The sequence below is a fragment of the Caenorhabditis remanei genome, chromosome X, assembly GCF_010183535.1.
Source record: "Caenorhabditis remanei strain PX506 chromosome X, whole genome shotgun sequence".
Lineage (NCBI taxonomy): Eukaryota > Metazoa > Nematoda > Chromadorea > Rhabditida > Rhabditidae > Caenorhabditis > Caenorhabditis remanei.
In genome coordinates, this window is record NC_071333.1 from 6,550,751 (window position 1) to 6,577,148 (window position 26,398).

The 26,398-nt window shown below is 37.7% G+C and overlaps 3 protein-coding genes across 3 annotated transcripts; 2 read left to right on the forward strand and 1 right to left on the reverse strand.

Annotated features, from left to right (window-relative positions):
• Positions 1 to 307: 307 nt before the first annotated feature.
• Positions 308 to 1,814, reverse strand: GCK72_023248 (uncharacterized protein; the record flags this gene model as incomplete). The annotated part of the gene is made up of 8 exons (XM_053735307.1): positions 308 to 540; positions 588 to 724; positions 770 to 877; positions 926 to 1,069; positions 1,115 to 1,306; positions 1,357 to 1,429; positions 1,554 to 1,671; positions 1,722 to 1,814. 8 exons carry the CDS (start codon positions 1,812 to 1,814, stop codon positions 308 to 310), a joined length of 1,098 nt encoding a protein of 365 aa, XP_053578873.1.
• An 11,187-nt stretch (positions 1,815 to 13,001) lies between these two features.
• Positions 13,002 to 18,612, forward strand: GCK72_023249 (uncharacterized protein; the record flags this gene model as incomplete). The annotated part of the gene is made up of 14 exons (XM_003106569.2): positions 13,002 to 13,121; positions 13,375 to 13,458; positions 13,624 to 13,723; positions 14,219 to 14,445; positions 15,381 to 15,701; positions 15,754 to 15,916; positions 16,196 to 16,285; positions 16,336 to 16,571; positions 16,621 to 16,923; positions 17,005 to 17,064; positions 17,114 to 17,275; positions 17,370 to 17,586; positions 17,636 to 18,386; positions 18,438 to 18,612. 14 exons carry the CDS (start codon positions 13,002 to 13,004, stop codon positions 18,610 to 18,612), a joined length of 3,009 nt encoding a protein of 1,002 aa, XP_003106617.2.
• A 5,879-nt stretch (positions 18,613 to 24,491) lies between these two features.
• On the forward strand, positions 24,492 to 25,877 carry GCK72_023250 (uncharacterized protein; the record flags this gene model as incomplete). The annotated part of the gene is made up of 5 exons (XM_003106746.2): positions 24,492 to 24,599; positions 24,940 to 25,125; positions 25,169 to 25,420; positions 25,472 to 25,576; positions 25,689 to 25,877. The coding sequence occupies 5 exons, from the start codon at positions 24,492 to 24,494 to the stop codon at positions 25,875 to 25,877; spliced, it is 840 nt and encodes a 279-aa protein (XP_003106794.2).
• Between the last annotated feature and the right edge of the window lie 521 nt (positions 25,878 to 26,398).

Sequence of the window (26,398 nt, forward strand, 5' to 3'; positions counted from 1 at the left end):
ACATATTTTGAAGAAACTCTTCCATTATTAAAATAAAATTTGGTTCACAAATATTGTCATTGTATTCAATCAACCAGTAAGTTTTTCAGAACTTGCAAACATACGGTATAAAACAATATCTGACACTTGAAACCTCGATTTTGTTTGTTTTTTTTTTCATTTATTTTCGATAATCAAATGCAAGTGTTGCATAACAAAACAGTTGAGGTTAACTATAATTGTTTTTCCGATAACTATAATTGTTTATATAAAAATAAGAATCATGAATGATGGATTGAAAAATTGAATACATTTAACAGTTGGGTTACTAAGAATAAATTATGACATTGTACAAATTCACAATGCAGAGAAAAAAGTAAAGAGCTGGCCGAATCTTATCAATAGCTAAAACAATCATCAATAACACATGATATGATTCGTGTAAATAGTATTTGGATGGCGCATTGATTGGGAAATCGTATTTCACGCGAACTTGCCAAGAGAAGATTCTCCAAACTATGAAGAACACAGTTTCCAAAGCCAAGCAGCCAGCAATTGTAACTGAAATAGTTTTTGTTATTCGAAGAAAAGAAATATTAGATTATTACCAATGGGTGGAGTACTATCAAAATCCGCGGGTAAATAAGATTCCATTGTCATAAAATTCACAAATTGAATTGCAAAAGAACCGATGAGAACAAACAATTCCATACCAGGAAGCAAGCAGCCGCATGAACCGATCAATCTAAACCTTTAATGTGAACTTGTTCATTTAAAATTTTGAACTTACAAGGTGATTGTAATCAGTGAAGCTCTGAGTTGAACACCCGTTATCCTATTAAATCGTTGAAAGACGAATTCGAAAGTTAGGACGGAAACAGTTTGATCCGCTTGATCCCTGAACCAAACAATAATGAGAATCCGAAAAGTTATAAAGTTAAATGACCTGTTCAATTTTCTTGAAGTCTCTGTAGTTGACAAAAAATCAACATAGGCCAGAATATCCATGATCCAAAATTCTTGGACACTTACTGATCGCTCCCCGTGTTTTGTTATGTAAACAATGTCCACGGATTCGTTCATGATGACTCTGAACATGAGACCAATTATTTCAAAACTAAAAGGCAAATCTTACTCATCTGCAAATGATGACGGGGCTATACGAATTGGGCACTTAACATAATCAGCAGGGTACGTCGAGTAGTCAAATTCACAACTCACTGAAACAGTTGTGTCGATATGAACTGTGAGACGTCCTTTGTTGTTTACAAAAAAGTTTTCGATAAAGATGGTTTGCAACAAACTTTCTCTGCTGTCATGTCCAATCCTGAAAATATTCAAACAATTCTTTCCTAATATTATTTGTCGTATGCTTACACATTAACAATAGCAATGTTGGGTGCCCAGATCTCGTATTGATCGAATACACTAGAATCGCCCATGAATACTCCTATGTCAGAATAATTTGCCGGATTCCAACACAGTTTTTCGTCAAACCAGGTCTAAAATAAAATATATCTCTGTTTTACAAATAAAACTCACGATTGCAAGCTGGAAATTCATTTCCATCAAACCTCGATTTTGATCGATGTTCATGACGTGGCGAATACTAAAATTAACACTGACATTTAATGGCTGAGCGACTGGCCGAATTCCATCCTGTTTTCCAAGAACATCTTCAATCAGTTTTTCCTGTAAAAATAAGTATTTTGTAAGTGGTAACTTATGTCACAGAAACACACCCGAATTTCATTCTTCTCATGTTTGTTGAGATTTGAACTCATAACAGGCGAAATGGCAAGTAGCAACAGGATCACAATAAGAAGGCGAGACATTGTTAGAAGTATCACCAGAATTCACAGGAGTGTTATAGCAATGAATGGGAAAATGAAGAAAGAATTCAATGAAAATTGATACACAATTTGTTTATTGCGATTTTCAACAATTTTTGCAGGGATGTGTGAAGGTAAAACAATCGAAAGTTTATGAATTTTCTCTTCTGTTTATATTCAATCAATTTTTAAGTAAACAGTTGAATATCGGATTGCAAAAATCATTTCATTGAGCAATGAATCTTGTGTAAAGAATCAGAGAACAGATAACGAGTTGGAAAGTTTGGAACTTGATTAATGTTTCCAGATTCTGCAAGATTTTTATGAGTAATCTTCGCATAAAAGTCATACATAGAAAAACATATTCTCGCTCTACTAAAATGTCCAATAATGTCAAGAGAAACGCGTTTATGGGTTTTCTGATATATCTACTATAAATACTAAAGCTTTCGATCTTGTCTTACTTTTTAGTTAGGAGTTATTGATGTAACCCCCAATACTCGTAATGGTTGAGTTCTAAGCAGTTGATATATCATTCTCTTTAAAAATTTCTTTGCATTGAAATATCTTTATTTATTGCTTTTTTCTTTTCAAAAAATATTTTAAACGTCGCTCAAAAATCATATAGGATATTTATCGCCTTTCCAATCGTTTTTCGTTTTTCTCCCATCTCTTCGTTGCATGAAAAATAATCCATGAAATAAGAAAAATGACTTCCGAACAATTGTTTTCTCAGAGTTCCTCGTGGAAATACGTCGCTCCCACGTCTTATAATCCACCTTTTTGCGAATCTGGGAACCCGAAATCCGCGGCACTCGCCTGGTTAATTGAGCGACCTACATCTTAATTTCACACACGCCGTGTCCACACTTTTCCACGATTTTGTGTTTCAAGACGAGTACCGATACGGTGTGTTCTATTGTTCCGGGATGGATTGCGCTTTATTCACAAGTGCATAAGAATAGTAAATTATTGTCGGAAGGAGGAGAGAGATGGTGTCCTTTCTCTATGTTTGCAACAATCCTAACGCATCCGTATGGAAGTGGACAAGTGGTGGCATCTCTTTCTGGATTCATTTCTTATGCATTGCCTATTTTTATGCTTTTTCCTCTGCTCCATTAGAACTCTCATTTCTAGTTTCGCAGTCATGGAGGTCAAATTAATTTGCTAGTTCCGTTCAAATTGTTGGACTTTCCCCTTCTTTTCAAATCGCTTCTTACAGACTCAACCCTCAAAATCATCTTCATTGTTTCTAATCGTCCCAGTTTCCTCCTGCGTGCCACACAGTTGCCTCTAAACAAAGGTGACAGATTAACAAATGGCAACACGAGGAGTACCACCCATCTCATTTCCTTGCCTATCGCGCACCAACTAATGACTATGTAAACGTTCCAACGTATAATCCTCTATGTTAACATAATATTAGTATCATGGAAAATTACTGTAGAACTCGAATTGGCAGACTTCCGGTGCTTATGTCTCGTATGGTTTTCAGAGACAAAATAGGAAACTAAAAACGTTCTGTAATGCTAGAAAACATACGAATATAAATAAGCATCGTTTCCCATTTACATCCCCTTTTCTAAACAAACTATCCCGTCTCTTCATCTTCTCCTTGAAATCATCGTTCCACACCCGTTTATTCGAATTGTCAGTTGACAGACAGGCAAAACGAGGGCACAAAAAGTGGAAGGTGAATGAATGTGTCGGTGTCGACACATGGATCTCCCTCTTTTTCTCGAATCGCTTCAAATTGGCCGTGATCTAACCGTAACCAAAGCTTTTGTGTCGGTTTTTGTGCCAACAATTAACCCAGGTTGAGGTCGGCGCATGTTTTTTTCTTCTGACGGCTTCAAAAAAGATCGCCTTGCATCAAACAGAAGGATTTGTTATTCTTTTGCGTCAATGGTCCCTTGATTACATCTAATCCCTCGTTCTTTCCAAAAACCCCTCACCTTATGTATGTATGTATACTCTTTACCCCTATTATTAGTCAAAAATCCATGCGGACCCGTCGTCCAAACCCTCTAATCATGTCTCATATTCTTGTTCATCTTGTTTCTGTTTCTGTGCCCTTCATCACTCCTCTTCCGTTCATATTTTAGGGATGATTTTCGGCTCGTATTTCTTTTGCCCTCCGTTCCTCTATCCTTACTCTATCTTTAGTTTCCCATTGCCATTAAACCTTGATTAATTACCTTGTTCGCCCTCCCTCCGACCTCAACACCTCATAGGAACGTGTTGTTTGTGAGTTAGGTCAGGTAAATAATAAATTCGCAGGTGATAACAAGACACGTTCATGGGTTTCCCATGGACCTCATTACTTGATAAGGTCGAGTAGAAGACGTTACGAAATCTCTTAGGTAACAGATTATTCACCTCACTTTTTCTCCATTTCTTTATCCATCATTGGTGATTGAACTTCTAGCCTACATCTCTGCAAAAACTGTTTTCAGATTCTTGATATGATTGTCTTGTTTGTTGCCTTTTGCACAGTTTCAATATGTTTTTCTCATCACACCACCCACATAACATTCTTCATATATAACCGGTCAATGGAGCCGGAGCGCATCATATCTATCCCTGCTCTTGCTCCTTTCTTCTTGAGGCCACTTGATCAAGAAGCATAAAAGGAGGTCCAAGGCAGCTGCTTGTTCGACTTTCGATTCTTCATATTAAAATGGGTTCTATCTCTATGGTCTATTGAACAACAATTATGTAGAGAAAGTGAGCCGCCAGACAGTGTGAAAAGATTGCCGAAATAGAGAAGTGCGACTCATCCACTTATCACCAGAAGACTATTTGCTCCAACCGACTGAAGCGAGCCGGTGGGCTCTGAAGATGGCTCCACTTGCCGGTTAGTGAGAGGATGAGTGATAAACAGGCAAGAAATTTCTCACACCATATTAGTCACATTTTCCTACTAAATTTAGCTGAAGTAAAAAATTTTATTGCCTGATATGTTTTTTCTTAGTCTCATCTTATAAGTGTTTTTCATATGGTCCACCATATCAGATAGCCCTCATATTATTTTTGTTTGTACCATATGCTATTGTATTACCAGCCTGTTGGCTTTTTTCATTTAGACTTAAACCTCTTTGAACAAATCCCTTGTTCCATATGCGTGTATCTAATTGACACTATGGGCTTCACTAAATCTTCCTTTCTGTAGCCGATGGCATTAACTCCCTAAGATGCTCTCAAGAACCTTTTTGGTCTAATTATTTGGGTGTACACACAGTGACAGGGGCTACAAACACATGTACAACATCATCTTACCGCATAAAACCAGCTGCCATACCCGCATTGCCCCCATCTTCTAGAGATACGCCTTATTTGAAGTGCCTGTTACAGTGAGCCGCATCATCAGCTGTTGCTTGCGTTTTGTGTAGTCAGAAGCGATGTACTTTTTTCTTGGGCTATTTCGTTATGGTCACCAACGCATTCAAAACGAAAGTAGCCACACCTTTTCTTCGAACACTTTTGCTTAACTTTGCCTCTGTCAAACAGTAAAGACGTCTCGTTTTCTATATGTGAATATAATAAAATGACAGTGCTAGTCTTATTGTGATCAGATCGAATTACGGTCATCTTGATCAAAACTTTTCTCTATTCCACTCCGAGTTTTCCATTCGTTGCATCAGTTGTGTGTGTTGAAATGAATAGGTTTTTCGCAATGTAAAAGAAATGAGGTACGATGACGTTTAAAACGTATATGAAATTTTAATTGGTTGCCAGTATAAGTGGAATAAGCATGAGAATGTGTAGGGATGATTCAAGTTCACTTTTCTTTCTGATGGGTGAAAGTGTAAGTTTAAAACAAACAGAATGTGAAAGTTCATCCCTGGTTTTAGTAATTCGGTTTTAGAACTTTCGTAGCTTGTGATGGAAATTTTCTTCATCCTGCATTTTTGAAATTCGAATTTTATTTTTTGTAACCCTAGTTATTGCAGTTCACGATGCTGAATATTGTACTTAATCGATACGAGAGTGAATATTAATTTTTCTTTAACCAGGCAGTTGTAACATTTTTGATGACAAGAAGCATAGGTTGACCTTGCGTTGTAAAATATGACAATATTGTAGAGTTTACCAAAACTTTTGATAATCTAAAGCCACGAGATTTTAGTTCTCCTCGCACTGGTCTCATGTTTTTTTCAAGCTCTTATTCTCAAATTTCCTGATTTCCTCAAAATGTTATTCTCATCAGAAACTGTGAACTAGCGGATACACAGTTTCTCAACGCCGAATTTCACTTAATTACAAGTATCATCATCCCATGGTTTGCCCATCAATTTTCGGATCCTCTCTCCTCCTCCCTGTTTTCCTCTTCTTTTCCGATCGCATTGTTTCAAAACTCTTTTCTTCTCTTTTACACTATCCCGTCCTTTCGCTTAGCGCTCATAACAAATTGCCAGCTATTAGAACTGTTTTGTACCAGCAGACACCATTCTGTAGTATTCGATATTCCCAACTAACCAAGTTATTATTTTTTGGTTTTGAGGAAAAACAATAGACTGTAAAACTGAAAACCGCTTGACCATGGGTAGTTTTGAGGACGCTGAAAACACAGAACACTGACTGCAATTTGGTTTTTTCCTTCTTTCTTCCAGTTTGGCAGACTCAGCAGGACGCCAGTTTCAAGGGTATAATTGGCCAGTGACATTTATACTGTACAAGAAATAGCTAGTCGGATTTCCTTACAAGGGCTGTGACATGGTTTTGTATATCAAAAGCTGATTTGGATTTCGAAAAGAGATCAGAAAAAGTTCAAGTTTGAAACAAGGAGACATTTCCTTATTTGCCTGTGTACTTCTAGCCAAGTAAAAAAAGATAGAGAAAAAAGATAAATAAATCCAATTTGTCTCGCAGATTTCCATTCTTGCACTTGTGTTCCGTTTGATTCATTGTATCATCATTCCGCCTAACTTGGCAAAAGTGTCTGTCACAAAAATTTAAACTTGAAATTTGTTTTTTTTTTCTAACAGTTTTTTACAAATATTTTGATATTGTTTATTAGAATTCATGATACGGCATTTACGAAAACAAATTTTCTCTTTCACAGGTCTGAACCTTTTTCCCAGTTTTGTTTTTAACGTGACAATTCCAAAAACATTGCAATTTTTCAATATTTGTCTTTTCATCAGTTTCCACAATTTTTCACAAATTCATCCGGAATATTTGTTTTTTGTCCGTACCCATGTTGTCGAGGTGTCTTTCCCTTCTTTGTTTTTGATATTGTTTGCTGACATTTTCGTCAACTGTTTGTCAACTTTTAACCCTCCTCCAGCCTATCAATCCCGTTTTTTGTCACATATTGATACTTATGCAGGTGTGAGCGCGCACCACTCTCTTCTTCTGAAGTTTTTATTTTCTTTCATTTTCTGAATTTTTATCCTTCTGGTTCTATCTCGTTATCACCTTGAAAAAACGAAACTAAATTAATCCAATTATAGACCGACTTCGGATTGCAAGACACGTCTTCTTACACCATTTGTCTTGACAAGGTGAGTAACAACAGGCTGAGGAGAAGACAAATAGGATTACAAGATTTGTCACTCAAGATTTCATATAGTACACAACAATCCGAGAACCTACAATGCCTCTTGTCATCAGTCTTCAATATAAATTAACATAAGCTGATGACAAATTGAGCTATGAAGAGTAATAGGGTTTGAAGCTCTGCAGCTGGGGTAGAATTAAGTTTTCAAATTTTGTTGGCGAAAAAAAAAGAGAATTGTATTGAAAGATAGCGTAGCAGGTAGGCATAGAAAGCGATGACCGAAACTTGTGCATACAAAAGAACTAAAAAGAGATGGCGCCTTTTATGAAACACCAATTTTTGAATAGAACGAGCTTATGCCCACATCTGCTCGTCCTCTTTACCGCGCCCGACACCATTTGATTTGAATGGGTTGTTGCTGTGGGGGACGGGTGGAAATTGCAATTTTGTGGGAAGAATCGGGAGTGCCTACTAGAAGCGATCCTTTTCTCTTTTTTGCGACATGACCGATGCCAAATGACACGTGTCGTTCTTCTGGGCTTGCCGATTTTGATTTACTTGTCTTTGGGTGTTTCGCTTCCTGCGACTTTCGCTCCTCCGGAACCCTGATTTACGAGGCGACGCGCGGCGTTTCTTAGAAGGGGCCACATTTTCATACACACACACCTTTCTTTTCGGTCCTTTAGTTGAAAAGAAAACCAAAACCAAAGAAAGTGGTCATTATCTTAGCCACCTTCTCAAATTTCATCTATATTGTTAGTGTTATGAAAAATATGAAAGAAGGGGTGGGGATATGCGCTCACTACTTCCGGACACTCCTATCTATTCATGATTTTGTTCTGATGAAAAATCTGATGAGAAAATTTAGAGAATGAAAGATAGGAAAAAATAATTATAGTTACTGATGTAAATAATTCAGTACCAATAGCTCTTTATCAAGAAATGTGGTAATTTTACAAAAATAACCTAGTTGAAATTTTGAAAGATTGTATTATCTTGAAAATCTTTGTCCTTTTCTCTAAACTGATCTCCAAGGTCGTTGGATATATCTCTTCCAAAACTCTAAAGAGGTTGTTTGTACTTGTACCTGATGGCTTATTTACCAATTACCCTTTCACCTCTCTACCGACCCACGCACGTGTCAAGGGATCCTCTCATTCTTCTCGCATTTCGCTTTTTGGCACACTGTCATCATTGTGTGTCCGTTTTTGTGTTTTGTCGGCAATTAGCAAAAAAGGCCGATTGTTTGGATATATACAGGTAGAAAGCTGGCGGATAAGTAAGCCGGTGCGTGTAATTGACAGTAACCTCATACTGTTTTGTGTTTCCGTTTTGTAACCCTATTCGTGTATAGTACACAAACAGTTCGTTTGCCTAACTGTCTGTCGGCATTTCCGTTCACTTTGATTTCGGCACCAAGTGCTTTTTTCGATAGTTATCGGATCTTTTCTCCATAACGGTGTCTTCTTCATCTCTCTTTCTTTCTTCCATTTTTCTTCACGTTATAAGTGTGTCTATGTGTTTTTTATCCTATCCTCGCGCACTCTTCTTACCGTTCACGGGCACTTTTATAGGCTTTGTTCCTCTTTTCACGGAATAGGCGGCAAAAAGGGTGCCGACAAGTCTGGTCGTCCTTATTCAATTGAAACGAAGCGGATTGTGGATATATATGTCATAATTCGAGATTTTTTGATTTCTCATCTACTCCCCAGAGGTGTTCTTTACATTCTTTCGTGCAAATATGTATCTACAAATCACTTAAGACCCCCGACTACAAAAAATGCTCCTTTGTACATTTCCCTAGAGTCTATTTCAGTCGTTTCATTCATTTAGTTCCAAAACATTAAGGTATTTATAGTATCCTATGAAAAACCCTCGATTATAACATTCAAATGCTAAGACTGTTAATATGTCTCCCTCTCCGGTACCATTTACTCAAGAAAAACACCTAAAGTGTCAAAAAATGGCATGCAAACAGAGAAAAACCCTTCTTCCGATGAATCACCTCTGACGGGGCCATCATTTGGTGACACCTCCCCCCATGGTGGAGCTTTTAGCCAACACACCATTTGCCTTGACTCATTTTTTGGTTAGTGGCAAGTTTACACTTTGGAGGAACACTTTTCTTTGGTGGGATGTAAACATTTTTTGAAATTTCCAAAGCTTCATAAAGAACACTTCCCTAATTTTTTCTCTTGAGAAGAGTAATGTCCTTGTGCCTAATGCGTCAGCAGGTGTTGTGAGAACTGTCTGTTCTCTTCGCCTTTCTAGGAAAATACTTGTAAGCATATTCTTCAACCCTAACCAAACACTATTGATACATTTGCACTTTTTCGAACACTTCCAACATGCTTAGTCATTTTATGAATGTTCTTTTTGATCATGTAAGATGTCATGAAAAGTTAGACCCACTCCTCTTCTAAACACCTACTCAAAAAAGAAAAACGAAAACGAAAGATGCTAGCAGAAGTGTTCAAATAAAATATTTCTTCCTTTTTTTCTCGAAACAAGTCAAATCATCTCTTCCTCCCACGCCCTGATCCAAGTTCAGTTGTCTAGATTTTCAGTCTGCAAATTGTGAAAAAGAAAATGAGTTTTCTTAAATTTTTTGAACACTTTCCCATACCTCACTATTTCTGTCCACCCTTTTTCGAGAAACGTCTCCTCCTACTTTTTCCACCATTTGAGCGGCTTGTGTGTGTAGACCCCTTCTGCGTCTTCAGAAGAAACAAGAAAAATAGTGGCTTCTTAGCTCCGCCCACTTTTGGTTTTCATATGGTTCACCCTTGTTCAGCAGAGAATGATTGCAAAAACGCATCTCAAGATTCATCATCATTTTTTCCATTAAAAATTTTTTTCGAAATATGAAATACATTTTTTTAATTTCCGGTCCCGATTTTTTTTCCTTGTTTCCTTCCTCCCTCCTACATTTCATTCCCAATCTCTTTCATTGCTCGTTTCTATCCAACATTTCACACCAAAACCTACCCAATTACATCAAAAGAGTCACCCTGTCGTCGCGCCACGCCGCCGACGTAGGGAAATTGTTCAGTAGTGGCTTAGGGGTGCCAATAATTACGGGCTCTTCTCAAAACCAGTCGGCTTCCGTCACCTCTCTCATTAGGACCAGCCACTAACCATGTCGGAAAAAAAGAGAAACTTCGCCTTGCCCAACACATGGTTTGTTTTTCCTTTTCCGCGTCTATCCACGAATATCCTTTACTGTCCGGCAATTTGACAATAGTGTGACATTGAATTGTCAGGAAGAAAGCCGGAACATTATGTACCATTTTCATTTTTTTATTAGACTCACTTGATTTATGTATATACCTTCTCACTTCTTTTCATCTCCTTATTTTCTCTCTGAGATACCGTGTACCTCTCTTCCGTTCTCTTTTCTGCATGATCGCACAGCGCTTTTGTAAGAAAATCAAGGAGAGATTGGTATCTATAGTTTTCGCCCATACTCCCCCCTATTGTGGTCCCCAAGACAATCTGACCTCTTTCCATGTATACATTGAACCTGTAATTAACGGTTTCTAGCAATTAAACATAACCATCCGTCACTATATACTTAATTGCCATCCCTTCCAACAACATGATACTGTAGTCGTACAATAATAAACAATGATGTTCCCTGAAGCTCCTAGAAAACTGATCTCGAGGTGGAATAAGAAACCACAAGACCAAGAGACGTCGAATAAAATGGGAAAGCAATAAAAGAGTTTTGATAATATGAAATGGATGCGAGAGGGCGAAAGGTGCGTTTGGGGTTGGCACCAGATGGTTATGAGGGAAACCGAAGAGTGCTCATAATCATCATCTTGCGTTTTACTCCTCCCTCTTGCTCTTCTCACTTTTCTCATCATGAGTTAAATATATAAGTGGTCTCCCCGGTGGGAGAGAATCATCACTTTCCGAAATTCCCTATTAATTCACGGTCATCCACAATTGCTCAATATTTTACTCTTTCAATCTTTCTTTTTGGTTTTCTGGTTTCTCAAGTTTAGATTATTCATAGGTTCTCAGAATTTTTGAAATATGTTCCGTCTTGAAGTCTACTTGCTCTTTTTTAAACTTTTTTATGGCAAGTGTTTCTTGGTCCCAGTGGAACTTTCTGACACCTTGACTAGTATCCAATATTCATTGCAAATTCAGGCACAAACCTGGTCTTGCGCGAAAAATTGGCGGAGGGCACGGCATTGTTTGTAAGGTGAACAAGTTCTCAGTTTCTGAATTTTTCATCATCCAGCACCTTTCTCACCAAAATTTCTTCGCCTACAAAAAACTAGGATCTTCAATTTTCTGGTTCCCAGCAGTCCCCCGGATTTCATTACTGCCGTTCCCATGAAGAGCCTAACGGAGAGCTTCATCCACTCTACTTGGGTTTCTTTCTCACTATAAATGTGTCAGATTGAGAGTATCCGTTTAAATTGGAAAAGGAAACGGAAGAGGGGGCGCAGTGGCTACTGGGGAGGAGTGAGTCGCCAGAACTTTTACGCCTTTTTCGTGATGTTCTTCTTCTTCTGTCTCCTCCTTTTCTTTTTTCCATTTCGACCACATCCCCACCCATCCGTTGCCTATCTCCACTCAATCTATCCATTACTTGTCCCAAAACTAAACAGCCCCATTTTAGGACCACCAAATTTTTTGAAACATCCAGTGTTTCTTCTCCAAAAACTTTTGTTTTGGAGAAAAGGATGAAGTGAGGGATAAGATGAAGAAACGAGAAAGACTATTAGCCTAATAAGTGTCTTGTAAAACATAAAAGCCTGCATTTCCAACTTTTTCGCATTTCCCATTTCTCATTTCTTATGTTTATTTTCCTAACTAGTAAGTCATCATAATAGCAACCAATAATAACATGGGATGTGTTGCGCTCGCTTGATCTTCAGGCATAATTGATCCACTTCGCTACCATATGCCACCACCTCATTATCTCATTTCGAAAAGCATCCACTCTTTAAACTTTCGGGTTCTCTCATCCCACTTCCCTTAGTCTACCCTGTCTAGGTTTAAGCTCTTTACCCACCCAAAAAACTCAAATCATGTTGGTTTTTTTGTGTCGACATGTACTCCTCTCTTTTTTCCAATCAGGTCGGAAACGCGGAGCGAGAAAAAGTTGATTTACTCTTCCCACCCAATTTGTTCGTTGTTCTGCACAAAATCTTTCTGCCTTTCTCTATTTTTTTACCTCCCATTGAAGGAATTTCATGTTTTTTTCGTCTCAAGCTCGAACTTCACTCTCTTGGTTGATTAATCCTGGTGCCTTGACACGAAATGTCAATAACTCAACTTGACATTCTCTCTCAAGAAAGGTTCTCTTGAATTTAGTCTAAGAACATGTCTATTTTCAGTTGATGTTGATGATACAAAACATGGAAAATGATGTTTTCCTCGTAGGGTCCCAATTTCATAATTTGTTGGGGTCACTGCTCCGCACAAACAGTCTTGGTCTTCATCTATACGAAAAATGTTCCCCAAAAATAAAAATTCTTTTAGAACCCTACAGAATTTTGAAAACATCTGTTGTTCAGATGCTATCGCCCTTCAAATAAACCAACTATTTTGTCCTTCTCAACACTTTTTTTTATTTTTTATACTTCTTACATCTTATAGATTTTTATTCTCTCGAGTACTTCTTCAATTCTGAAATTTCAGCCACCAACTCGCCTTCCAATGTCAAAATGAAGCTACACGACCTGCTTACAACTCTTCTCACTCTCCATCTGACATCTACATTTTCCCTTGCCATCGCACCATTGTTCCCGTTTCTGGGACCATGTCAAAAGCGATGTATCACTCAGGTAATCCGATTTCTCACAGCCTGGTCCGCCACATGTCTGCATAATTTATATGAGAACACTCGTCAAACAGGCTCTTCAAAAAAACGAACACATGTACCCTTTTCCATAATACAATTGCTTAGATATAGTATTATTACAATGAAACGCATCAATCCGGGTCACTGATTCCAATTCCTCGGGATTGGGGATTAAAATTGTATACCGAATTCCACACGGGATTTTCTCAAGCTGAGGTTAACATATTGTTTTGCAGTTTGGAGAGATAAGAGAGCTAGTCACCAACACCGATTCTGTGTACCGCGAAATCGACGTCTTCAACAAAACCGAGTTCTCGCTGGTTAGTGGTAGTGATGATGATGTTTTTCATGTTCAATTTAGTTAGCATCTGGTTCCTGTCTTTTTTCTGATTATCTGGCCTTCTCGCTAAAACACCAGCTAATTAACTAAACTGAACATGAATTGTCGATATTAGTGAAGAGAGAAAACGTGTTCCATTTTACAGTGCAAATTGGGATGCAACAGCCCCGAATACACTGAATTGAACCTGCCTGCGTTTCGCTTTGGACAATCTGCTTATCAACAAATTTCATTGAACGCTGAAGGTAAGACAAGGGTCTGGTATCGAGATAATTGATGAATAAAATTAGTCCAAACTAAAGTTGTTTTCAAATTTGAACTTCGATTTTTGTCAACTTGTTCAATTGTTCAAATTGTTCTCTTTTCCAACATCCATTTTCTAATTCTTCTTTTTTCATCTGACGTAGTACAAGGTCAATCAGTAAGCCAGCCTAATTCGACTAGAACTCACTCATCAAAAAGTGTTCCGCACTGTCACAAAATTTTTGGCGGTAAATGCAAAAAAGGGGGGCGAGAAACCGAAGATACAATGATTGATGGGAAATGTTGCGTGACGAGATGAAATTTAATTTATGAGTGACGGGTGTGAAGTCGTTACCTACCTTTTAGAAATGTTATTTTTGATAAGAAGTTTTTCGGGGAAAACGTTTTGATGGGAAGAGGGCAGAATTAATAAGTGAAGGGTTGAAACCACTGGATAACAATGCAATTGATTAGAATTGAAACCCAAGGAATTTCAGACAAACCAACACGTGAAAGCATCGTGAAAGATGTCAGTATTCTTTGCCTTGACAATTTTCCCTACATGACCAAAAACAGTTCTACTACCATCAATAAGCGTGTGCTCACTGGAACAGTATTGCTAGTACTGGACGATGGAGTTCCTGAAACAGACCATATCCATTTTGTCGAAATTGTTGCCAGAGATGCAGACGATGAAGATACATATATTGTATACCAGGATTGGGTAAGTTGAAATAAGAAGTTTGAAAAATTGAATTCCCATTTTCTGTCACCTACAATTTGAGGCAACTTGTCATTATGTCAACCGTTACCTCTCAACGCTGAGGGATAGAACAAAGGCAATTTATTAAGCGAAGGTTAGGTGGCTATTCTGCAGATAAGGTGTTCTTTCCACAAGCGGTTTCTTCATTTTCCATATTTTGTGTTTTGACAAGCTGGGACACTTCAAAGTGGGCGCCGCTCGTCAAATTAGTGATTTCCACGCCATCTTGAGCCAGCTTTGCATAAGTTAGTAGCTTTCTGCGAGTTATGAAGGGACGTGTGCGACAACTGAAGCGGACAGGCTGCTTTTCCTTCTTTCGAGAAACGGGTACCCCAAATAAATTCAAGTGGCTTTTGCCTGATTTTGTACTACATATGTAAGGTGCATCTTTTTTTTTGAAGATGAAAATTCAAAAAGTAGTATCTCGTACTTCTTCACAAAGAACCCGAAACCACTTGAAAGTCGTACAATCCCAGAATTCCGGCAGATTCGCTCTCACGGAAAGGGCTTGCCAAGAAATGGTAAATGAATGTTGAGACGAGCGTGTGAAAGTGCCCCCTGAATTGAGTAATCTCTTCCCTTTCTAACTCATCATCATGATGGAGGCTTATGAGTTTGACCGGAGAAGGAAGGACCATCACCGGGGGTGAAATAAGCGGGTTGTCATCTTTTAGATGACACTCGTTTGTCTTTTTTGATGTAGCGAGCACGGGTGGTCACAAAGCAAAAAGTATTACATAGTAGTTGTAGTATGCATATTTTAGATATTCTCTACTCAAGGATTAAAAGGTCGTAGGGTGAGAAAGAGGGTAAACGATAGAGTTGTCAGCTAGTTTTATGTACTGATACAACACTGGGAAAAATAGAAGGGGTCTATTGAGATGGTCTTTTTTCAGTGCTACTCATCAAGCTGTAATTTCACGTTCAACACTCCCATCGAGACATCTTCTGGACTGGAAGTCCGTTTGAGAGTTTCTACATTCGATGACAATGGATCAGTCGGAGGGCTTGTGTTATCCAGATGGTATAATATCAACCATATCTTGGCTAACACTTCTGTCGATATGAAACTGAAATCTGTTATTTGGAATGACGATAAAGCAGCAGCGCGTTTAGCATTTGACCGAGACGGAAGTGTCCATGTACCAACTTGCTCCCTTCAAATGATGTACAAAAATGCATTGAGTGCAGAATATAAACATGTGGATTTCCATTTGGTAGATTCATCATTTCTATATTAATGTTTTCAAACAAAAATTCATTTTCTAGGATCGCACTCGAGAAATCATCATCAAGAAACTCGATTTCAACCAAACGTACACGATGCGTCTGGTCCCAGCCACGGACTCAAATCGTCCATCAAGTGCTCTGGCAACCACTAAATTCCAAGTTCCGGCTTGCAGTGACATGGTTAACGACATGACCATGTGTGGTAAGTGAAACATGCAAAAGCTACATTTTTCATGGGATTTTTGGACGTTTTACGCACAACTGAACGCATCTCAGTAGTGGTATCAGTAGGGAAAATCTTGGATGAATGAGCCAAATGTCTTTGCACATTTATCTTACGAACATCCAATACGTTATTTTGTGAAGGCCAGGGGGAGACATAGAGGGACTTAATGTTTGCAAACTTAGAGTTGTTTTCTTGTATTTGGGAATTGCGAAATACGTTTTTAGAAGTAGGGAATGAATATGGACTTAATTACAGCACCACCGCCTGTCATGTCGCTAACACCTCACTGGAACCTATCATCAACCAACGGATGTGGACTGGTCATCGAATGGTCGTACTTTTCAGGTACTTATTCCTGAAATCAATTCTGATTTTTTTATTCAAAATATTTTTAGACGGGTTCAAAAACCAGACCATCCCGATGATGTCCATGTCTCATTTCATGTTTTTTGTGCATCCTCTCATCACGGCAAACAATGAAAAATGTGAAAAATACGAACCGATTCGAAGAGATGTTACATATACTCATCGCAAAGTTGTATTCTACGTCCCTGACGCAGAATGTAACTATGAAGTAGAAGTTTCTGCTTTTGATACTAAACAAAGAACTAGTGAGGTTAAAAAAATCAAGGTAAGTTATGACTCGATAAGGTTTTGAAATCACTATTTAACCTTTTCAGATTTTCCCAATGAACCAACCTGCTTATATGTCGTTTCTCCTAGCAAAAGATATCCCAACATCAGTTGGTCTTGGACTACTTTTGGTTATCGTTCTGTTAAGCTTGGCTTTGTCGGTATTGTTCGTTGTGCACAAGAAGAGAAAGAATACAAAAAAAATAGACGATGAGAGCTATGGAACTGGAGAACGGATGGTGTATGCATATGTTGATGCTACAGATGCCTCCAAAACAGTGATTGGTGTCAGACCGCTGAATTTCCGACTCGAACCAGTAGAAAATATCAATCGGAATATTGAAGCTGCGGTGAGTTCATAATCATTAACACAACGGCTTCTTCTACATTTTTCACTATTCTTTCTCTTCCAACCCTTCTCTCCTTTTCAGCTCGCACAACGAACTTATGGATATAACCTTCATAGTGGAACAAGAAGAGCAATGTGTCAAGTAATAACCCTTCTAATTCTAACTTTTTCTATCTTCAACTTCTTTGCAGAACGAACTCTATCCATACTACCAACCACAGAATCCTTTCCGACGTGAGCCTCGAGAACCACGGATCCCGAGAAGCACTGTTGAGTTGTCGCGGAATGATCATACTTATGCCACGATAATGGATTTCCGTAGCGAGACTGATATGAGTGATGAAGTATTCGAGGTATAAAGCGTACTCCTGTTTTTTCTATAAGAGTGACTACTTCTCTAACCAAAAATTTTACAAGTGCCTGATCCGAAATGATTAATTTTTAAAGGACTCCTCATCATCCAGTCATAGCGAATCTCCATCTCTGTGCACGTTGCCACCAATCGCTCCATACGAATTTTTTGATAACTTCACTGCCTTTCCACTTCAAGACTTCCGAGTCCGTCCTCTACAGGAGCCTGTGGGAAGTCAATACTGGACAATGACAACAGCAATGGACGTTGTTAGAGGACACTGTTATTCATTAAAAATTGCAAAAGACTACTGTAAGTTAATTAGATTTTTTAAATTCTCTCCTGAATTGTTTATTTTCAGCTGAACAAACGATAACAGCCATGCGGAAAGAGCTTGAGTTCCTAAAGATTCTTCCAGTGCATCAAAATTGTGTTAGTTCTGAAGGAGTTGTTTTGTCTAGATGGGAGAACAATCCATATCAAATTGTTGGAATTCTCATGGAATTATGTCGTGGTGGATCTCTTCACAACTATATCATCTCTGTTGGTTCGGTGCTTCGCCGTCATGTAATTGGAACTCCAGAAGCTTCCACTAGTGGGAGACCAATTGAAAACAATGATTTGCCACTTAGAAGTTACAATGAATCACCAAACCCATCATCTGGCTACGACAGTTTTTCTAGTAAAGATAGAAAAACTCCAGAGACTCAAACTCACCAAGCAGCTGAATTCTCTCATCACTATGGTCGTGTCTCCATCCGTTTCACTCAATTCGCCGAACAGATATCCTCCGCGTTGGAGCATCTCCATCGGTCTGGTATTGTCCACACCAGAGTTACTACAATCAGTGTTTATCTCCTCCGTGATTACACTGATCCACTGGATATGTTGTGTGACCAAATGGTAAAACTGGGAGATTTCGGGAATGCTGCAAGAAATGCAGATGAGGTCGTCGTTGATCAAAGTCTCCAGCCACCTGAAGTTGCATTGGGGAAGAAATATGAAGCGAAGGGAGACATTTGGCAATTTGGAACCTGTCTTGCTGAAATGTGCAGTTTAGGAGTACCATTTCAAGCACAAAAGCAAATTCCAACATCTGGATTGGAAGAATTGTGAGTTTTTCAGAGTTGGAGAATGTTCTGAAACTAATAATCTGTTTTCAGTGACAAGCTACCATCAACCGCCGTGCTACAGGATGCCGCCAAAAGATGTCTCAATCCACGAAACCGACCATCCGCTTCTGATCTTCGTGGACTATTCCAAACGGATACGGCTCGCGACATCAAAGCATTGGACATGGCAACTATGGATCAGATGAGACAGTCATTACTTATTTAAACTGACTCATTTTCATGTTCTTCTTGTTTCAATTCCTGTTCAGGTTCACACTACCCTTAATTGTTCAACTCAGTTTTCCAGAGACGGGTAACTCCCTAGTTCCAACTAGTCAATATGTACTAACTTTTCCATTTCTGTCTTTTCAAACATCACAAAATACACGGTAATTTTCCTCCCGTTCAAAAATAGTCGTATACTTTGATAATAGTTTATCCTAACAAACATGAATACTAAAACCCGAGTGGTCTATAATAAAAACCTCTTATTGAACGATACCAATGTTGCCAAAGCCCTCCCCCGTCAGTCCATTTTGTTCTAGTCATTCCCTCATCTTCTTCTAAGAAGATTCCAGTCTCATACAGTTATTATGAACCATTGGCTTGCCAACTTCTGAAACGTTTTTTTCTAAATTAAAATTGCATTTTTCATAAATTCCTTTGTACCATTTCACCGTGTTGAAACGGGTTTTCTCAATCGCTCTTACTGAGTCTTGTATAATAAAGATATTTTAAATGTAAATCAGTTTCTTTCAGCACTAAAAGATTAAAAATCCAGTGATGAAATCATAGCAGATGGTACCACTTAATGAAACTAGAAGATGTTTTCCATTTACTTGAATAGTATAAAAACTGACTTGAAGAAGATGGATGATGGACATGAGCGCTCGCAAAATCAAATTCCGTAAAACTCTGCAAGAACGTCTCCATTATTATTTAAAGGAAAAATCCACGTGTTTGTGTTTAATAATTTGTTATTTCTGATTTTTTTAAATTCAAACGGAAGTTGATAAAATGCGATTTTTATTGTTTTTGATGGCTTCCAAAATCGAAAAAAATTGTATTCCAAATTTAAAACAAGATATTTAAAAAGTTTACTTCCCGAATTCAAAAAAAACTGAAATGCGACAAAATCCTTATTTTTATCTGTTGTTTTTTCTTTTCAAGATTAGCTTTCCGGATGTGACAAAGACAAATCAACTTTGATTCTGTCTAGAATCTTTTGAATTTCAGAGAACAAGCTTTTTGAGAAATTTCAATTCCTTTTATCTTTCTTCCGCGTCCCTTTTTACCACTTTTTTTCTTTATTTTAAGAGATAGAAAACACGTCGGAAGTCAAGCTCGTTAACTTTTTTGTTTATTTCATTTTCAAATTCTCCGAAACTATCTCCCTCCGTTTTTGTCTTCACTTGGTCCCCGTGACTAGCCTGCCCACCCAATTCAGTGTTTGTTTTGTTTGCTAGTCAAATGATACCGACCGGGAGTTGGCTTCTCGCTGGCCGTTCTTCCACTCATCATTCAATAAGCATCTCTTTTCCGTTTGTATATCTTATTAGATTATTTCATATCTAAACATATGAAACCACACGATTCTCAAAACTCAAATTTTAGTGATTCCGATTTCCGATTTTGATTTCATTCCGTGTCTTCTCATCGAATTGTTTATTTTAGAACCGTCTTGCCGTTTCGTTTCAAATTACATTACCGAATTCGATTCCATTATACTTTACGGTATATAAAAGGTGTACATAAGAAGTCAGTCATCTATGACCACAGAATATTTTGTGTTCTTTCTGACTGCACTCTTACTTCTTCATTTTCTCACGAGGCTCACTCATAAGAATATCGACTCCAATACCTAATAATCTCTGTCACATAATACTCGGAATAGCTATACATAGACCTTCTCTCTTATCTTCCTGAGAAAATATTCATTTCCTCAGACGTTCCCCTCCTACTGCTATAATCAATCACTCCCCTCTTCTCCGCACAACTATCAATCAAGAAAGTAGAGAACGGAGACACGAAGGTCTCGCATAATTCAACACTGATATCAAATGTCGGCTGGTCACAACAACATCAGTTATAATGTGATAATGATCTCCCTATAATTTCCCAAACTTGCAAACAGTGTTCGGTTTTTGAACCAAAACATTTTAACGTCATACCCTCATTTTTTGTTGAAATCAAATCGGAAGTAAGTTTTCGCAATCTGGCCATGTTTCTATGCAACTCGTGACAATCCGACTTTCGTTTTCCTCGTTTTTTTCTTCGCTCCCTAACTCACTATATCTCATGATGCTTGTTAATCTCTGCTTGAGATATTCCATCCGTTCCACTTTTCAGTAGTTTTTTGACGTGAGTAGAGCAGAAACATCGCTACCCGAGCAGGTGTGCATTTTACAGATTTTTCCATCTGTTGTTTTAAAAAAAGGTGTGATGAATGTAATACCATCTGCCCTAGTGGGAAAAAGTTTCACTACTCGTAGGCGGTTTTGACTATTTGAGATTTTAGTTATATTCATCACCGGTTTTCCGAACGCCATATTCTTATTTCTGCTAAATCATTTTCCTTCTAAATGAAAATACGTTTTTTGGTTTACATCTGAAAATTTACATCACAATACTTAACTTCCTTCTTCTCAATTGATATTATTACATTCCTTTCAAATCTCTTATGTGCTAAGCATTCCCGCAAGATTTATAACCCATATATAACCCTGAACCGCTTTCTTTTGAAGAGAGGGTAAGCCGGACCGGAACAATTGACACTGATTAAGAAGAGACAAGCTGTTGTGCGCATGAGCACGCGAGAAACAGCACAGCTCCTCCCAAGAGCAACATGATGTTCTTCATGGGTCGGGGGCAAAAGCGTCAACCCAGAATATATATGCAAATCAAAAATCGTGTTATGTGCAACTCTTTTCTTCTTCTCTTTCGCTTCTGCTTTTTCACTTGACACCCTTTTTTCTTTTTTCATTCAGAGTATACATGTTTTCTTTTCTTTTTCCTTTTCTTATTCTTGTTCTTAGTTTATGGATATCTTCCAAGTATGACCTCATCGTCTCATCCTGTTTTCACTTTTCCGGCGCTTTTGCTTCTGAATGACTACAAAATAGCTTCTGGAAATGTGCTCTCTGGTGCAGTTTGATCTCAGTTAATATTACCAAACTGGCGTGTTTTTTTGTTCATCTTAAGTCCCATTCCTCTTCTTTTTGTGTCGTTTTTTTGGTTGCCTCGTGGTTTCCGTAGCTTCATTCAATTAAACCAGGTCCTTCCACACCGCCTCTTCATTGGCCATCGTTCTCTGTTCAGACATCATCAATTTTTTCTCTGTTTGGACCTATTCTTCCTACCAATTTCCTTTCTCCCGAAATCAATCAATCCGAATTTGTTTTTATTCGTGTGATAGGTTTCAGTTTTGACGGAATTCGTCATTGTTATGAGATGAATAGAATTTTATGCAGTCCATATTTTTCTCAAATTTCACATTAAAAATAGAATGACACATTGTTGATGACTAGTGTAAAACTGAATTTTGCATCAGGTCGAAGAATAATAGAGGAATTCTTTGAGACTATTTTTCAGATCTAGAAGCTCAAAGAAGCAAATCTAGAATCTCCTAGAACGGCAGTCATTTTCTGAGCTCAAAAATAACAACCATTTCGCTTTTGTTAAAACTCAATTTTTTGTGTGTGCTTGTACTTGAATTTCAAGAAACACAAAACAATGGGTACCAATTTTTGAAATTCGATTTTGATTTTTTTTTGTGATCTTCAACATTCATTGACATTTTTGTGTTGTTTTCTAATTTAAAAAATTAGTTCTGAACAGATTTTTCAAAATGGTTGTTGTGGTATATTCTTGAGTATCACATCTATATTGGGCTTATTCAGACTGATGAATTCACAGAACTCTGTCTGGCTTCTATTTGGCTATTTTCAGAATTCTGATATTCTTATGGTTTCTTATGGTTACTGATTAATGATATGTTATTTGAGTCATCGCTACCGTATTCTCTTTTTCTCAGTATTCGTTTTCTTCAAAACCTTCTATATTTTGTCACTAGCCCTTTATGAATAAGCGGAACGTGAGAACTAGCCAATCTCTGTCTCCAAAGACTACAAAATCCGATATTCGAGAAAGCGGATTAATTAGAACAAAATAAGGAAATCTTCTCTTTCTTCTTTGTCATCTCAACCCAACTGCTAGCGGTCAGAGGCTCCTCAAATTGACACATGAATGAAAAAGGAATCTTTTCGTTCCCGTTTCCCGTCAGTCTCTAATACCCCTTCCAAACCAATTGAGTGAGCGTTGGCCTTCTGTCGCGTACTCCTACCAACCAAACTAAATGTCCGAATTTATAATTTGTTTTGTTCTAAACCGGCAACAAGAGGAAAAGGCGGAGGCGACACACCCAACTCTCCTGGAAACCGGGAAAAAGAAGAAAAAGAGAAAGAGGAGGATCGGGAAATACTTCGTCTCATATTCTTTTTTTTTCTTGAGTAAAACAACTTTCGTGTCATTTTGCAACAGCCTCATTCGATTTTCCACCCGCTTTCAGCCAGTATCTGGAACAAGTAAACACGCGGAGAAAGAATCTTTTTTTCCTCACAATCCACCTTAATTCTCAATATTGAGTTTTATAAAAGTAGTTGCGCAGGCAGAAGAAAAAAAGAAGAGGATACTAAAAATATACCAGGATACAGAAAATGTCTGAAGACAACAGACTGGCTAGTCAAAACTATGAAATTTCTGACTTTGATCCAAAGAATTAGTATCAGATTTAAAATCAGAAAGACTCTCTGTTGTTTGAATTTTCACGTATTATCTGGTCATAGTAGTTTCTTCTAAATAAGATTCTGCTCATTTTCTAAAAAGAAGCTAGGTGATCAGAGATTCAGGTTCCCAAAGGTGCAACTCTCGTTTGCAACCAATTTCTTGTCTGCTGTTTTCTATTGTTAGGACCCACTAAACTTTCAAGTATCTTCTCTGCTTCCTTTTCTTTTGTTCTTATTCACTATTTCTATTGGAAGAAAACCCCATTTTTTGAGCTTCATGAAAACAGTAGGCGTGATATTAAGGCTAGTAATGTCACCCGACGTTTTCATCCCAATTAGCATGACCACTGATGCAAATCGCGTGGCACATAGCCTCGTCTTTCTGTTGTTCGTCTCTGTCATTATAAACGGTCAGTGACAATGATCGCATGACTTTCTCAAATATTCATGACCGCACGTCCGAACGACGACATTACTCAATCTGTGGCATATAGTTATTAGCTTCTTTATCCTTCGTGTCTATGTCCGAGCATGCAAATTTAGGTTGAGTGTCGTCACTTTCATCTTTGTTCATTTTGAGATATGCATACATCATATTGTAGTAAAATATAAATTAAAAATCTCGGACTTTGATATCAAAACAAATAATTTGTTAAAGTGAATGAGACAGTGAACATTTTTGATTTCAGTTTCAAAAGTATAGGATAGTATTTCGTTTCAACAAATCGCGTTCGACTCCTTTCTTGCAAAATCAAATCTTCACTAAGTATTGCTTAAGTGCTATCAGTATGCATCAATGTTGCTTATTTCTTACCAGTGTTAGCATTTACTCGACCTTTTTCTGATTCCCAACAACAGTCATTGCCCACCCGCTACGTGACATGCTGCCTTGCACAAGATTTATGACTCATTCTTTCAACATTCCATTTCTTACCGTTACCCTTTTTCTTCTCTTTCGACTTTTCTCCGAACTTTTCCTCCAAACTTTTAGAAAACGGCTTTGAAAAGAAAAAAAACTTCCGACTTCCAAGTTTTTCCTTTTGTTACAATAATTTTAGCCTTGACCGATGATTCTATCTCTCATGTTTTTTGCAAATGTTTTAGAAGAACCGTTCTTTCTTGTCTGCCCAACTTTCTTACCTCTTTCCCTTTCCTACTATTTTCTCTTCCCCCGCAAAAAAAAACATTTCTCCATCAAGCATCATTTTTACATTCTCCCCCCAATTTTGATATCACCATCATACGACTGTACTTCTTTCTCCCGTTCTACTATTTTTTAAATTGATTAAAAATGGAACAGTATTTAAAGTACGTGAGTCCAATGCGTCCGGTGCCTCAGCACCGTGGACATCCGCCTCGTAACCGTCGATCAAAAAGTTGTACAGGATGCTGCTCAAAGTGCCAATTGTTTGTTTCATACCTTCTTGTGGTTAGTTTTTTATTAAGTTTTTGGAGAGGAAATACATGTAACAAGGAAGTGAGCAATGAGGAATATGATTCATATGGGAAACAATAAGACGGGGTAGCCAACAGAGGAAATGCTTGAATAAAGATTTAGCGTAAAAAGCAGTTCAAATAAATTAATGAACGGGTCTTTAAAAAGGAAAAAAAGAGTAAAAACCGTTTAATGTTTTGTCTTAAACTTGTTCAAAACATCATCAGTAAAATTGACCTCATCAAAAAAACAGTTTCCCTAATTTCAGCTCGTAATAAACATATCCATTTTAGAGAATACTGACATCTTACAAATTCTATATATTTGTTTTCAGATTGTTGGAATTCTATTCCTTGCTTTGTCCATATGGCTCTACTTCTTCCGTGGTGATCTCATCCCTCTCATACGAAGTGATTTCTACATTCAATCCATCTACATGGCAGTAGTTTGTGGAATTTCAAATGTAGTCATCGGATTTTTGGTTCATTCAGCAGTCAGCAACCGATGTGTGCTTGTCTTCGTGAGTTTACAGTCTTGAAGACCGATATAAATTTTCAGTTTAGTACCTCTTGATGCTCATCGTCTCTATGATTCTGGAAGGATGTCTTATCTACTTCACCTTCTCATACCACACAACGTACATGCAAGAACTGGAAATATCTTTACCAAACGACATTCTCAATAACTACAACTCTGACCTCAACATTGCTAAAGCCGTCAATTTCCTACAAAAAGATGCAAAATGCTGTGGATCAAACGCTTTCAATGACTGGCCAAAACCTGAAGTCGAAGACCATTATCTTCCATATGCTAAGGTATTTTCTGTCAAAAAAAATAATGAATGAAGTAACAATTGTCGAGTTCAGACAGTGATGCAACGTGTTCAGTATGTGCCAGATTCCTGCTGTAAGAGTACTCATCAACGAAAAGGGTGCGCTTTGAGTGATAGTCCCAACAACATCTTCTACAGAGTAAGCGCATTTTCACTTCTGCAAATTCTTTCTTAAACGTCATTTTAGCTTTCTCCTTGAATAAGAAATCTTCAGCCAACAAAGAACGAAAACATACTCAACTATTTTTCAGGGATGTTTGCCGTTCTTGAAAGAAGAAGTCTACAACAATCTCAATTTCCTGTTCACCGTCACTGCAGCTTCTCTGGTCCTTCACTTGGCCAATTTACTCTTTGGATGTTGTGCTTGTTTCAAGACAGATGAAGATGAGGAAGAAAATCCATTCAAGGACTATGTTCAGGAAATGCATCTTTTCGATTAAATTTTTGACATTTTTAATGATTAAACCTAATATTTTCTAGGATGTAATGGTAGCTAAGAAGTTTATTGAAATCAAAAACTACGAACAGTCAATTCCTACCTTCACATTCTATACTCTTCCACTACTTAGGCCCGGCATTCGGGTTAGTTCACTCACGGTAATTCTCATTCATCACAGTTTCATGCCTAGCATTGTAATTTTTCAAATTTCCATTGTCCTTTTTTCAACACTTTCATACAACGATTCCATGGCTTTCTCCCAAGATTTGCGACATTTTCTCTGTCGATCTCCCCCAATTTTCTTTGCCTTTTTTGTCTATTTTTACTCTTGAAAATGAGCAAAAAACGTTTCTTTCAAGTGTTCTTTTATATTCTTTTTCTACTTTTTCTCATTCTATATATACAAGTACTGAAAGAAAAAAGTGTTTTATGCTTGACCCAAAGATTGACAAACAGACAATTGTTTGAAATTGAAAAAGAATAAAAGTGGATTAAGAAATGATTTTCTAGATAAATACAGTA